General features: G+C 33.5%; 1 protein-coding gene across 11 annotated transcripts in view; it reads left to right on the forward strand.

Moving 5' to 3' along the window:
• Window positions 1-12,999, forward strand: part of ZNF280D (zinc finger protein 280D) — an 81,939-nt gene that overhangs the window by 9,853 nt on the left and 59,087 nt on the right. For all 11 annotated transcript variants that reach the window (XR_013485357.1, XR_013485356.1, XM_020981504.2 and 8 more), the window contains 2 exons: window positions 8,725-8,939; window positions 9,800-9,961. Coding sequence is in view for 9 of the 11 variants with exons in the window: in XM_020981504.2 (XP_020837163.1) it covers window positions 8,912-8,939; window positions 9,800-9,961 (190 nt within the window). In the remaining 2 variants the exon portion in view is untranslated. The remainder of the gene's footprint in view (window positions 1-8,724; window positions 8,940-9,799; window positions 9,962-12,999) is intronic.

The raw sequence follows: 12,999 nt of genomic DNA on the forward strand, positions 1-12,999 counted from the left end.
TTCTTAACTTTTTTATGTTGTGGATCCCTTTGGCATTTTGGTGAATCCTTTAGATGCTTTCTGAGAACGATTTGGGTTTTTTTTTTGTTTTTTGTTTTTTAGTTTTTTGTGTTTTTTTTAAAATTCTTGTTTGTTCATTTTTGTTTTCTTTTTTCCCTGAAATTCTGGGAAAGGGGACATCCTAAGCTAGAGAATTTTTTAAAAGCCAGTCTGATTTCTCTGTCTTTGGAGTCATGATATACCAGGAATGTATCTAGTTTATGTGAATCCAGATGAGGAGTCATTTGGGGAAAGGGATACCTCATACCTCTTCTGCCTCTCATGGAGTTAGTGAATTAGAAGAGGTTTCAAACCTCTGAGGTCTCCACCCCACACCAAAAGTATGAATATCTTTGACAAACAGCCATCCAGCCATTGTTTGAAGACTTCCAGTGGATTAACAAACCTAAGTGATAATAGTTGGATTGGTATATTAATTTATTTTAAAACGTTTGAGTCCTGAATTCTCTCACCTTCTGGAGTTTTTAAATGTATGAAATACATGGGTTTTCAGAGGAAGCCAATTATATTGAAAATAGTTCTCAATTTTAAAAAAAAGCATGTCAAGATCCTGTTTTTGAGATAGTGCAATTTTTAAAAATACTTTTTGAGAATTTTGTAATAACTTTGGAATATGTCATTCACAATCAGAATTAGATTTAAGTTTAAGGAAGGGAAATATAAATGTCATTTCCATCTTTTCCTACTTTGTTATACTTCATTCAGTAGAACTGAACTTCCATTTTATTTTTTGCTGCCTGTTCTTTCTCATTCAATGGTTTTACCTGTATATGAGCATGCCACCTGTTGGCAAAGTAATTGAACTACAGGGTTTTTTTAATTTTATTTTTATAAAGGGTTCGTAAAATTTTTTTCACATAACTGCTCTTTGAGGGTAGATAGTGATAGTACTGGTATTCATACTTTGCAAATGAGAAGACAGGCTCAGATGTTAAAAGCACAGCATTAAGGCTTGCTAGGGGGAAATTTAATGAGACAAGAAAGGAAGTAACAGTTCAGACTTCTCTAAACAGGTTTTTTTTGGGGGGGGGTTGTTTGTTGGTGTTTTTTTTTGTTTAGGCAATTGGGATTAAGTGACTTGCCCAGGGTCACACAGCTAATAACTGTCAAGTGGTCTGAGGCTGGATTTTCTAAACAGTTTTTGAAACACGTGAGACCTGACACTTCAGAAAATACCTTCTAATGGCAATCTATTATTATTAGTATATTAACTTTCTGAAACTAATATACAGAAGTTAACTTTGCAGTATATTGTCTTAAAAGCCTTAAGACCCAGGGGATACCATAATTAAATAATTGAAGCTCGAAGTCACTGTTTATAAGAATATGATTGAGGGGTAGCTAGGTGGTGCAGTAGATAGAGCACTGATCCTGAATTCAGGAGGATCTGAGTTCAAATTTGGCCTCAGACACCTGATACTTGCTAGCAATGTGACCCATGCAAAAACAAAAGAAAGAATATGATTTGAAGACATGTGTTGAGCCACCTATGAATCCAAACCACTGATGAAAGCAATTGTAATATGTTCTTTTCCCAATGTGTATTCTCACTTTGAAGGACAGTATTGTAAGATCTTAGAACACCATGCCCACATCACTCCTTATCTGGATGATTTTTCCCCTTATATCATGATAGCTTGAATCTAACCTAACTGCCTTTGCTTTTACTTCTTGATTTTATATCATATATACTAGATGCAGTTCTCATAAGAACTCCTTGGTAGGCAGTCTCTTTAGGTAATGGCCCTCCTTGCAATTAATTGCTTGTAATAAAAATAAGAACTGTTTGGCAATTCCCAAATAAAAAGCGCAGTGAAGTTCACTTCTTTCACTCTGGGATCCCTCGCATAGTTAATGTCTAAGCCAGGTATGGGGAACCTGTGGCCTTGAGGCTGACGGTTCCCCACGCCTGGTCTAAGGTATACTTAATGATCATTTTAGGTGATTTAGGGTCACTTATTATAGCAGTTTGAATGGGACCTGGTTTTCAAATGAGGGGACTTGATCAGTTCCTGCCACCCATTGTCCTTTTAATAATTTTTTTACACCTTTTATTTTTACATCTCCTAAATTTTCTCCTGTATCATCTGCCTCATTCTTCCTAGAGAGCCATTCCATATAATAATAGTTGACATTTATTTAGTGCCTACTGTGTGCCAAGCACTGTGCCAAGCACTTTTGAATTATTATCTCATTCCATCCTCACAACAACTTTTTGAGATAAGTGCTGTTGTTATTCCCATTTTTCAGGTGAGGGAACTAAAGCCAACAGAAATTAAGTGCTTTGTTCAGGATCACACAGCCATTTGATTTGATTTGAATTTGAGTTTACTGACTCCTTTCCTGGTGTTGTATTCACTGTGCCATCTAGCTGTTGTAACATGTAACAATGTAAATAATATAGCAATATTTTTAAGGAAAAAAGCATCAACAAAACTGGATATCAACAGAACATTGAAAAAATTCTCATAATATATGTATTGTTCTTCAACCACTAACCTCCTGTAAAATTGTCCTCCCACTCACTTTGAATTCTTCCACATGGCACAATTATCTCCAAATGAGTGACTACAGAAATGAAGCATCTATCTTAGAGAAGGGGAAAGGTGAAAATACACATGCACACACATGACTCAGGGACCTAGTAGAGATTTATTAAGGCTATTCTGTATAGCTGACATGCTTCGTTAAGAGTTGGGTTATAGTATAAGGTTGGGTGCTGTGGTCTTCCAAAATCCATCTCCAGGTTGAGGTAGTGTTATGACACTCCGAAGATGATTTCCCATCTTTCCCCTTTTGTACAGGAATCTGAAATGTATTAGCAATACACCTTTCCTTTTTTTGGAGGGAGTTTTAGGTGGTGAATAAAGGAAAAACAAAGTATTAGTTCTTCTGCTTCCAGATCTTTGACTACTGTAATTTGTTGAGTGGGATAAGAATCATAGCATTTCAGTGTTCTCCAATGGAGAGGTCAGCTAACAAGGGGGATGTGTAGGATAATATGCCAGGTGCTATGGGACTATTTGGGCCCAGATGGACACATATATATGGAATTTTAATTGGGGAGACCTCAGCTGGTTTTTTAAGGATACAAGTAATAGAGAATGAAAAGTAATTAAAACTACATAGGTATGCAAGATGGTAGCCAATTAATATGAGCACACATCTTCCCAGGGAGTTCTGTCAATAAATTGCCTTGCCGTTATCAGGAGGATGATCTTGGGTGGTTCTCTCAAGTGAGGATCAAAGGCCCTCAAGGTAGAGATGCTTATAGCTTTATCCTTTACATGTAATTCTACACATGAATGCTAACTCAGATTCTCTGAGGAAGGAATTAACTTGCAGTGCAAATGATCCTAACATGGAGGGGGAAAAAGCCTCCATTATCAATGTAGCTGTGTATAAATGTCTGTGGTTGGTCTTTTTTTAGCATGCAATATCAATTTCTTTGTTTTCCTCAGAGGAAGGATTGCATTTACAGTTACAGCTTCTAAAAAGCAATATATTCTTGGGCACATCATAAGAAGGGTCATAGAAGCCATAAATAATATATTGTGAAATGAATCATGTTAGTTTTAGTTTTAAAGAGCCTTAATAATGAAAGTAGGTTTATAATTGCTCAATTTTTCCTTTTTAAAAAAAATGGCACTTTAAATACATGACCTGTGACATATAGTTCGTCATTTGATTGATTTGATGTTGAACCTTTGCTTGGGAACACAATCCCTAATTATAATGTTCCTTTGGGAAATATGACTTAACTAATGGCATAGTTTGAATACTTTGTGAGGACAATCCTGGACTGCCTATGATCAGCTAAGAAAAAATTTATGATTGACATTTATATCCAAAAAAGGATATATTAAATTGTTAGAACAGTCCTAACTGCATATGATACTATGTAGGGAGTTACTAAATCAGGTGGGTTTTTTTTCTTTTTTAAGTGCAAGCTACTAACTTTAAATTCTTTTATTGATATCTTTTGTTTCGTTTTCCAAAATATCCTTCCTGTAGTCTCTAGTCAGAACCAACCCTAGTAACAAAGGGGAAGGGGAGGAGGGGAGGCAGTTCAGAAAAACTACTCTATCATCCAGGTCTGATAGTATCCTTTACCTCTGCCAAGAAAGAGATATGTTTTCTCACCTCATCCTGGGGTCAAGATAGTCATTATAATAACAGCAAAAAGGGTTTTTGTGAGTATCAAATGAGCAGTATTTATAAAATACTTAGCACTGCCTTGGCAAATAGTAGACATTAACTAGTTTTTCCTTCCTCTCTTCCTTCCCTTTCTCTCTTAGAGCACCATCTCTTAAAGAATAAAAATGAGGGGGGGAAATGCAACAAAACCAACATATTTAAAAATCTAATGTTACATGTAGTGTTTCTACTATGTAGGGTTAAGTTTTGATGGTGTTTATTTTTTTCTTCGGTTGGAGGTTTTTTTGTTGGTTTTAGGCTTTTCTTTCCATTTCCATTTCCATTGTCATCATATATGTTATTTTCCTGGTTCTGTTTCACTTTGTATCTGTTCATCTAAATCCTGCCATGCTTCTAAATTATGTGCTTTTTCTATAGAATTCCACTTTTTAAAAAAATGTAGCTTTACTTACTAAGGATAGCCTTTTTATTATACCTTATGTTCATCATCAAGGCTTGAAAAGACTAGTGTTTACCTAGCTGCTAGAGATAGTTTGCTTTAGTTTGGCTTATGGGAATTAATTAGAATCAAGTATTCAGTGGGTTGAATCTCAGTTTTGAATGATATTTATAGGGAGAGAAGGTGACTTGAATTTATTTAATTTTCTTTTCTATCTTTAAAATTTTATTTATTTTATTCTTAACTTAAGAAATAAAACAAACATTTCCATAACATAGAATAGAAAAAAAAATTGATTGTACATGGAACTGTGAATTTATTATGTACAACTTTCTATTCCTTTTAAATATATAATAAAGATGTCGTAACTTTTTTCCTTTTTATTCTTCCACCCTTACCCCCCCCATGGCTACCATGAGACACAGATATGTATATCTATGTAAAACCATTCTATACATATTTCTATCAGTTCTTTCTTGGGATGCAAATAGCATCTTCCTTCATATATTCATTGTAGTTAATTTGGGTATTTATAATAGTCAAAATGACTTAGTCATTCAAAGTTGTATTTAAAAACAATGTCGCTGTTACCCTACAACATTCTCTTGATTCTTCTTATTTCACTCTTCGTTATTTTGTGCAAGTCTGTCCTTATTTATCTAAGATCATTGAGCTCATCATTTCTTATAACACAGTAGTATTCCATCATGATCATATACCACGACTTGTTCAGCTATTCCCCAGTTGATGGGCATCCCCACAATTTCCAGTTCTTTGCCACCACAAAGAGAGCTGCTATAAATATTTTAAAACATATTGGTTCTTTTCCTTTTTCTGTAATCATTTTGGGGAACAGACCTAGTAGTAGTATTGCTGGGTCTAAAGGTATGGGCAGTTTAATAATTCTTTGGGCATAATTCTAGATTGCTCTACAAAATGGCTGGATCAGTTCCACCAACATTGAATTAGTGTCCCAGTTCTCCTACATCCCCTCCAACATTTGTCATTCTCCCCTCCAATCATTTTAGCCATTCTGATAGGTGTAAAATGATATCTCAAAGTTGTTTTAATTTTTATTTCTCTAATCAGTAGTGATTTGGAGAATTTTTTCATATGACTATAAATTGTTTTGATTTCTTCATTGGAAAACTGCCTGTTCACATCCCTTGACCATTTTATGGGTTTGACAAAGTTCTTTATGTATGTATTTGAGATATGAGACCTTCATCTGAGAATCTGTTAAAAAAAATTTTCCCCAGTTATCTGCTTTTCCTTTTGATCTTGGCTACATTTGTTTAATTTGTACAAAATCTTTTTGATTTAATTTAATAATCCATTTTACACTTCCCTCTGCTCTCTATCTCTAGTTTATTCATAAATTGTTTGCCTATCCATAAGCCTGATAGGTAATATGTTCTGTGTTTTTCAGATTTTCTTGTAATACCTCTCTTTATATCTAGGTCATGTATCCATTTGAATTTAAAGGATTGTGAGAAGTTGGGTCCTTCCCCCCCCCCCACCTATCCCCATTACAACTGTTGTGAGAAAGAAAAACTAGATATAGCAGTTTGATACATGGCAGTGTCATATTAAGAGTTACTTGAGACCATTTCATATTCAGGGTTAGGTATTTTTGTTTTGCCATTCATTTGTTTATTTTATTTCTGAACTATGCTTATTAATGCCTTATCTTTACAGGGTATTGAGAAATTGGGAAATAGGCCAGATACCAGATTACTCAAACTTGCCCTATCTATTCCTCTTATCTGGGAAGCCTGGGGCCCATTCAGTGAACTACTTATTTAATATTTACAACTCCTAGTATTAGGAGAAAAAAGAAATATTTTACGTATCGTGAACTATAGCTTTTGTTTCCATGTTGGAAATTGTAGGAGATGCCAAGTTATCCCAGAATTTAGTTGCTATACATTGAAGTTTTTAAATTGGTTATTTGTTTTGTTCTTTGTCATTTTAGCAGTTCAGAACTTGACAGTGTTATTGAATTACAGCCATATGATTTACTTGGCTTATGTCTTTTGTGGGATTTTGTTTCATTAGCTTTTCAAGGTTATTCTTTCTGTAGCTCTTTGCTATAAAGAATCTAAAAACATGACAGGTTAAATGGAAATGTCTCAACAGATAGAATCTGAGATCTGTTTATCACCAGAAACAACATAACTAAAATCTTCTTATTCATCAAAATATTAGTTCTAAAGAATTTTTAATTTCTTACCATGAGATTTTTTTTTTTGCCTGATATTACTTAGAAGTATATTTACAGTGGCATTTAGATAGATGTGTAGTTTGGCTTCTGACCTTGTCATTCTTCTGAAAGCTTTCTCTCTAAATATACCTGTGGTGTCTTTAAAAATCCTATGGTCTTTTCTTAATTTTGGACACCCTCTTTTCTTGGATACTCTCTCCTTTGGATTTTTGTGACATTGTTTTTCTGTGTTCTCATAACCTGTCTGTTTCCACTTCATTTTCTTTTGCTGGATCATAGAGTTAGGGCTGGAAGGGACTTGAGAGTCCATCTCCTATCTTTTTTTTTTTCCAGTTGAGGAAACTAAGAATTAGAACAATAGGAGGAACCATAAGAAAGAAGAAACAAAACAAAACAGAAAAGAAAAAAAGAGCAAATAATATGCTTCAGTCTGCATTCAGACTCCATAGTTCTTTCTCTGACCATACCATTTTTCATTTTATTTCATCCTTTTTATAGTTTCTTTTTCTAAATTTAAGTCTGTCATCCAGCAGAAACTCATTTTGATGTACACTGTAATATAATGAGTGGGTCTCAGTTTATTTACCATCAAATTATTGCCCAATTCCCCAAAGTGCCTTTGTTAAATAGTAAACCATTTTCCTGGGTCTTATTTTCTATTTGTACTTTTGTGTACATTTGGTTGAATAACTGATATATGTTCTCTATCTGTTCTGCTCATCTACTTCTCTCTCTCTTTTTATGCCCAGTACCAGATAGTTTAGGGGAATAAGTGATTTACAATACATTTTCAAGTCTGAGGGAACCCTGATAAGATATTCTGACCCACTTATTTTTCATATACTTCATTATTCATCTAGTTCCAGAAAGAAAGCTGTTGATATTGATTTATAGTCAATTAAATATGTAAACTAAAGTTTAATATAAACCAATTATTATAGTATCATTCACAGGGAGTAATTACCTGGGTTTTGTCGTATTTGTGTTGCCATCTAACTCAGACAGTGTTACAGAATTCTAAAACCAAATTTTATTTCAATTTAATTTGAGAAAAGGAAAGCACTTTTAAGAATGGGCAGGGAAATTAGACAATTGATGTCCCCTCTCCGAAAATCACTTATGGAATAATTGATACTGGAGGAAAAGGGCACATACGAATTTCATTGGCAGAGAGATAATGGAATTTTCTAACTTCTATGAGGTAGTGACTAATTGGCTGTCCCCATCCTTCCCTATGCTATCCTTAAAGTTCACACATAGTGTAGTGCCATGTATACCATAGCTACTTGTTAAATTTTATTGAATTTTTCTTTTTAGCATAGGGAAAATCTAGAAAGTTAATTTAGTGAGCTATCAACATAATTCACATTCCATTACTAATCTTGCCTTCCAAATTTGGCTTTTCTGTGTATTGATAGATGGGTTACAACAATAGTGGCAACCTTTGGAAAGTGTCATTTTCACCCATTTCTTCTGGTGGGAGTCTGGAGGGTAGGAGGGATGAAGAATGAAAGCGGAATGAATTTATCAAATAGATAAATCAGGTTTTTATTCTTTGCTCAAGGTTACCTTAATTTGCATAAGGAAACATCTTAGGCTTTATTTAAATAAGAAGTTTTTCACCACACTAAAATATTTCATGTATATGAGATGATTATCAGGAACTCATTTCAGTAAATGGAGTATATACATACATATATGTATATGTGTGTGTGTACACACACATATATATACACATATATATAAAACAAACAATATAGATAAAGCTTCTATTAAAGTGAACCTTAGGGACTAGAATTTTATTTAAATCAAATCCATTTTAATGGCTTTATCTCTTTTACAGACAGAAAAACCAAGATTTATTGACTTGTCTGACATCCTACAGTGAGTTTCATGGAGTTGAGAGTTAGACCTGAGGACTTCTGAATTCCCAGTTCCATGTTCTAATTGGCATGAATCAAATGACATACAGTACATACTGATGTTTGTCATTTGGGTGACATTTTACAGAAAGTTAGCCCTGGAACTTGATGGGTGACAACCCTCTCCACCCAAAAGGTAAGTGGTGTTGTAGTTGCTACTGCTTTGCTGTTGGTAGTCTTTAATTAGGTTGATGGGGTAATTTCTAGATAGGGCATTGGCTAAGACTTTGATTTTGCCTAATTATCTACATAATTAGTCAGATGCAGTATTACTGAGTATCTGTTGTATACCTAGTATTGAGCTAGGTTCCAGCCTATGGCAATAAGTACTAACAAAGGAAGCTTACAGTCTGTTTGGGGAGATAAAACTTATACAATCAAAGTAATTAGCAAACAGTATATAATTTTATGTAATTAAGTTTTGAGTTGAGTAGTACAAACCATGAGTGCAGTAATGGTCAGAAGGAAAAATCATTTGTTGGCTAAAGTAGTCAGAAAAGGCTTTTCATGGGTGATACAAGACCAGACCTGAATCTTGAATAGTATTTGAGTAGGCAGAAGGAAAGGAGGAGAGTTTTCCAGATGAGGGAAGCAGCATGAACATAAAGCATAAAATAAACAGAAGTATATAGGATGTTAATAGTCCAACATAAACTAAAATATGTTTTAGACATTTGGATTTTTTGAAGAATGAAGTAACATAATTTAGAAGAGAAAATATCTGATACTGATTAAGTGGGAGTCCTTCCAATAGATGGAAGGCATAATGATAAATCATATAAACATGGCATTTGCCCAGGATACTACCATTATATCTTGACTTTTGCATATGATGAAGTTTTTTGCATTTTTAATTTAAATGGCATTTTCAGGTCTTCTTCTTTGCATGTCCTCTTAAAATTATTGTTTCTAAACATATAATATCTTTTTACATTTACATAGCCTTTCATTTTTTGAAAAGAAATATGCTTTCAAAATCTTTACCTGTTTTATTAGATAATTTTAAAATGGCTGAACTATTTATGGAGTGTGAAGAAGAAGAGCTAGAACCATGGCAGAAGAAAGTAAAAGAAGTTGAGGATGATGATGATGATGATGATGATGATGATGAGCCAATCTTTGTTGGGGAGATTGCAAGTTCAAAACCAGCCATTTCAAGTAAGAATTCACTTTCAAAAAGTTAAATTTTGCAAAGTATTGCTTATAGAAAGAAATCATAGCAGTGCCTATAGTAAGGCACTGTTTGGTTATAAGTCTGGAAACTAAGAATTCGTGTTTGGCTCACTCTTTTTTATGCATTAAATTAAGCCATTTCCTCAGCTTTTTCTAATGTAATAGTGTATGGTTTATTGTCACCATGATAGCTAGAAAACATTAATATAGATTTTAAGTCTACATCAGAGATTTCCAGTGGGTCTGGAAAAATAGTTTTCAAACTTCATTTTAATTTTTAAACAAGGAAATATGGGAAAGGGAAGTGGGATAACATGATAGTCATTGGAGATCCTATTTAATAGATAAAATAATATCTTTTGATAGTTCAAGGATTGTAAAATTGAAATAACAGTGCACTTCTTCATATGTAAAACATTCAGCAGCCTAAGGCTTTCACATCAGGGGTCGGCAAACTAGGCAAATTATGTCCACTGCCTATTTTTGGCTGCTCTTTTATGGATGGCCTGTGAGCTAGGAAAGTTTTTAGATTTTTTAAATACAATAAAACTTTATTTTAAAATGTAAAACCATTCTTAGTTTATTACTTGTAAACACCAAAAATTAATGAAAAACATCCAAGCATCTGAAATAGTTGTTAGCCCATGCACTTGATTGATAAAACAAGTCTTAAGAGCCTCACTCAAATCCTGATTATTGTTGTGTGCGCAATTCTTAGGAACTTGATTATCTAATTTTATAGTACTCAGTAAGATTAGAAGTGTTATAGAAATTGGAGTTAGCACTATTAATGACTACCACTTTTGAAATATGTTATGGGCCAATGCTCATATGATGTAGATACTTTTTTTTTTGACAGTGTACTCATTATCTTTTATTTCATGATTATTAAAGATAAAACTGAACCCAAAGCTATCGTTTTAGTTGGTGCCCACTGAAATTAAACAACTTCATTTGTTTATAATTCTGAGTTACACATTTGATTCACTTTTCTATACTGTATATTATGACCATGATTTTAGGAACCTGATAGGAATTTGACCCAGCAGTGGATCACCTCTAGAACAAGAAGTTCTAGGACACAAAACCACTTTCCTGAGAATCATGACTAGTATCAGTGCTTGTTAATGTTAGAACAAAAACAAAATTTTAAGTTGAAGGATTCTCAATTTCCAAAAAAACCTATAGTTACTGAAATAAGGGACACTTTCTTTAAGGAGAAAAAACAATCCTTAACAGTAACCATAAAGATGAGAAGTACACAGTTAATTTTGAAAGAAGGATGACAGTGGTTTACCTTTCCTGGACCCAGTTAGGCCTGTTTTGACACAAAGCTAAGAGAATTTCCAAAACCACTAGCAAAAAAAAAAAGAATAGAATAAAATAGTTAGCATTTCCATAGTACTTTAAGGATTGCAAAGCACTTTACAAATATAATCTCATTTGGTCCTCACAACAACCCTGGTAAGTAAGTGCCATTATTATCCTCATTTCACAGATGAGACAACTGAGGCATACAGAGGGTAAGTGAGTTGTCTAGGGTCACACAGCTAGTAAGTTGACTGAGGCCAGATTTGGACTCTAGACTTCCTGACTTCAGGTCCACACTATTAATCATTTCTCTTCCAACTAGAAGAAAGAAAGGAAAGAATGCTGTTTTATTGTCCACCAAGAATAAAGAGGAGAAAGCCTAGCAAAAGATTGTCTCTTAGATTTACTGGACTTGGTGAAATTGGCTACCAGAAATTTTCTTGGCCATAATATCTCTTACTAAGGTATCAATCAGGAAGTTAGCATCTATATCAGTAGGAGTGCCCACTGATAAAGTTGAGATATTTTGAATTATTGATAATTGAAATTTGATTATTGGCGTTTATAATGATTCTGATTCTTCAAGAAAAGCTTAAAGTATGTTTGGAATACTCTTATTTAAGACAGCAAGGTAGTGTATAATCATGCTAAAAAGATTTCTTTCGAGTTTGTTTAATTTGGAGGATTCATTTTTATGAACTAATTTCTAAAAACACTTGATAAATAGCATGTTGCTGTATTAATAGACCTATCAACTTGATTACAAATGTTGATAATAGGATTTTTAGAGTATTCTCACTAAAATGCATGCAAGCCTAGGAAAGGTAGAAGGAAATCTATGGGTAAGGAGCAGAGTAGTTCCTCATTGTTGGTTTATGGAAGATTTTAATGTTCTTGTAACTTTAAATTACTATGGATCATTTAATTTATTGATGAAACTTTTCATACAAGTTACCCAAGATCATGTTAAAAATATGACCCAATGGTTAAAATTGTCCATATAACAACACAGAAAAATGATATATACAGAATTTTTTAATAAAAAGAAGAAATAAACAATTTCTTAGCTATTTAATGTACAAGATCATTTCAAATTGGTAGAACTCGGCAAGAATGTCTGTTTCTATGCCAGTGCTTAGACAGCGACAGGAGACTAATTTTGCTTCTGGACACACTGGTGTAGTTTTGTCTTGTTCTGATTTAAAACTACAGCGAAAGCATTCATCACTATTTTACTATAGCATCTTAGATTTGTTGACCAAAAAATGCTTCTTAGATTATAAAGAGATATTCGGTGACATAATGTTAGTTAATAAAGTAATTTGGGAAGAATATCCTTTAATATTTCATCATCAGTTTGTCATCTTTTTATACTTCAGGACTACAGTTATAGCAATTGAAATTAAAATTTCCGCATGTTCCTTTTAAAATCCTATTATTATAGCTTATAGTTGATAGCAGTATGGACCTGGAAGATTTGTTTAATTCTACCAAAGTGAGAATTGACATGTCCTACCTAGTGAAGTTGCTTTTTCTGAACTTCTTATTCAAGATAAAAAAAGATCTTTATGATTTATATGTAAACCTTGTATAGCAAATATAGTAGATCAGATTTGGAGACAGAAATCGTAGTTTGAATCAGCCTCAGACACTTAAAAGTTTTGTGACCCTGGGCAAGTCATTTAACTTCAGGTACACCTTCCTCAGCTATA

This window comes from Phascolarctos cinereus, unplaced genomic scaffold (assembly GCF_003287225.1).
Source record: "Phascolarctos cinereus isolate Bilbo 61053 unplaced genomic scaffold, phaCin_HiC Scaffold_3;HRSCAF=262, whole genome shotgun sequence".
In the NCBI taxonomy this organism is placed as follows: Eukaryota; Metazoa; Chordata; class Mammalia; order Diprotodontia; family Phascolarctidae; genus Phascolarctos; species Phascolarctos cinereus.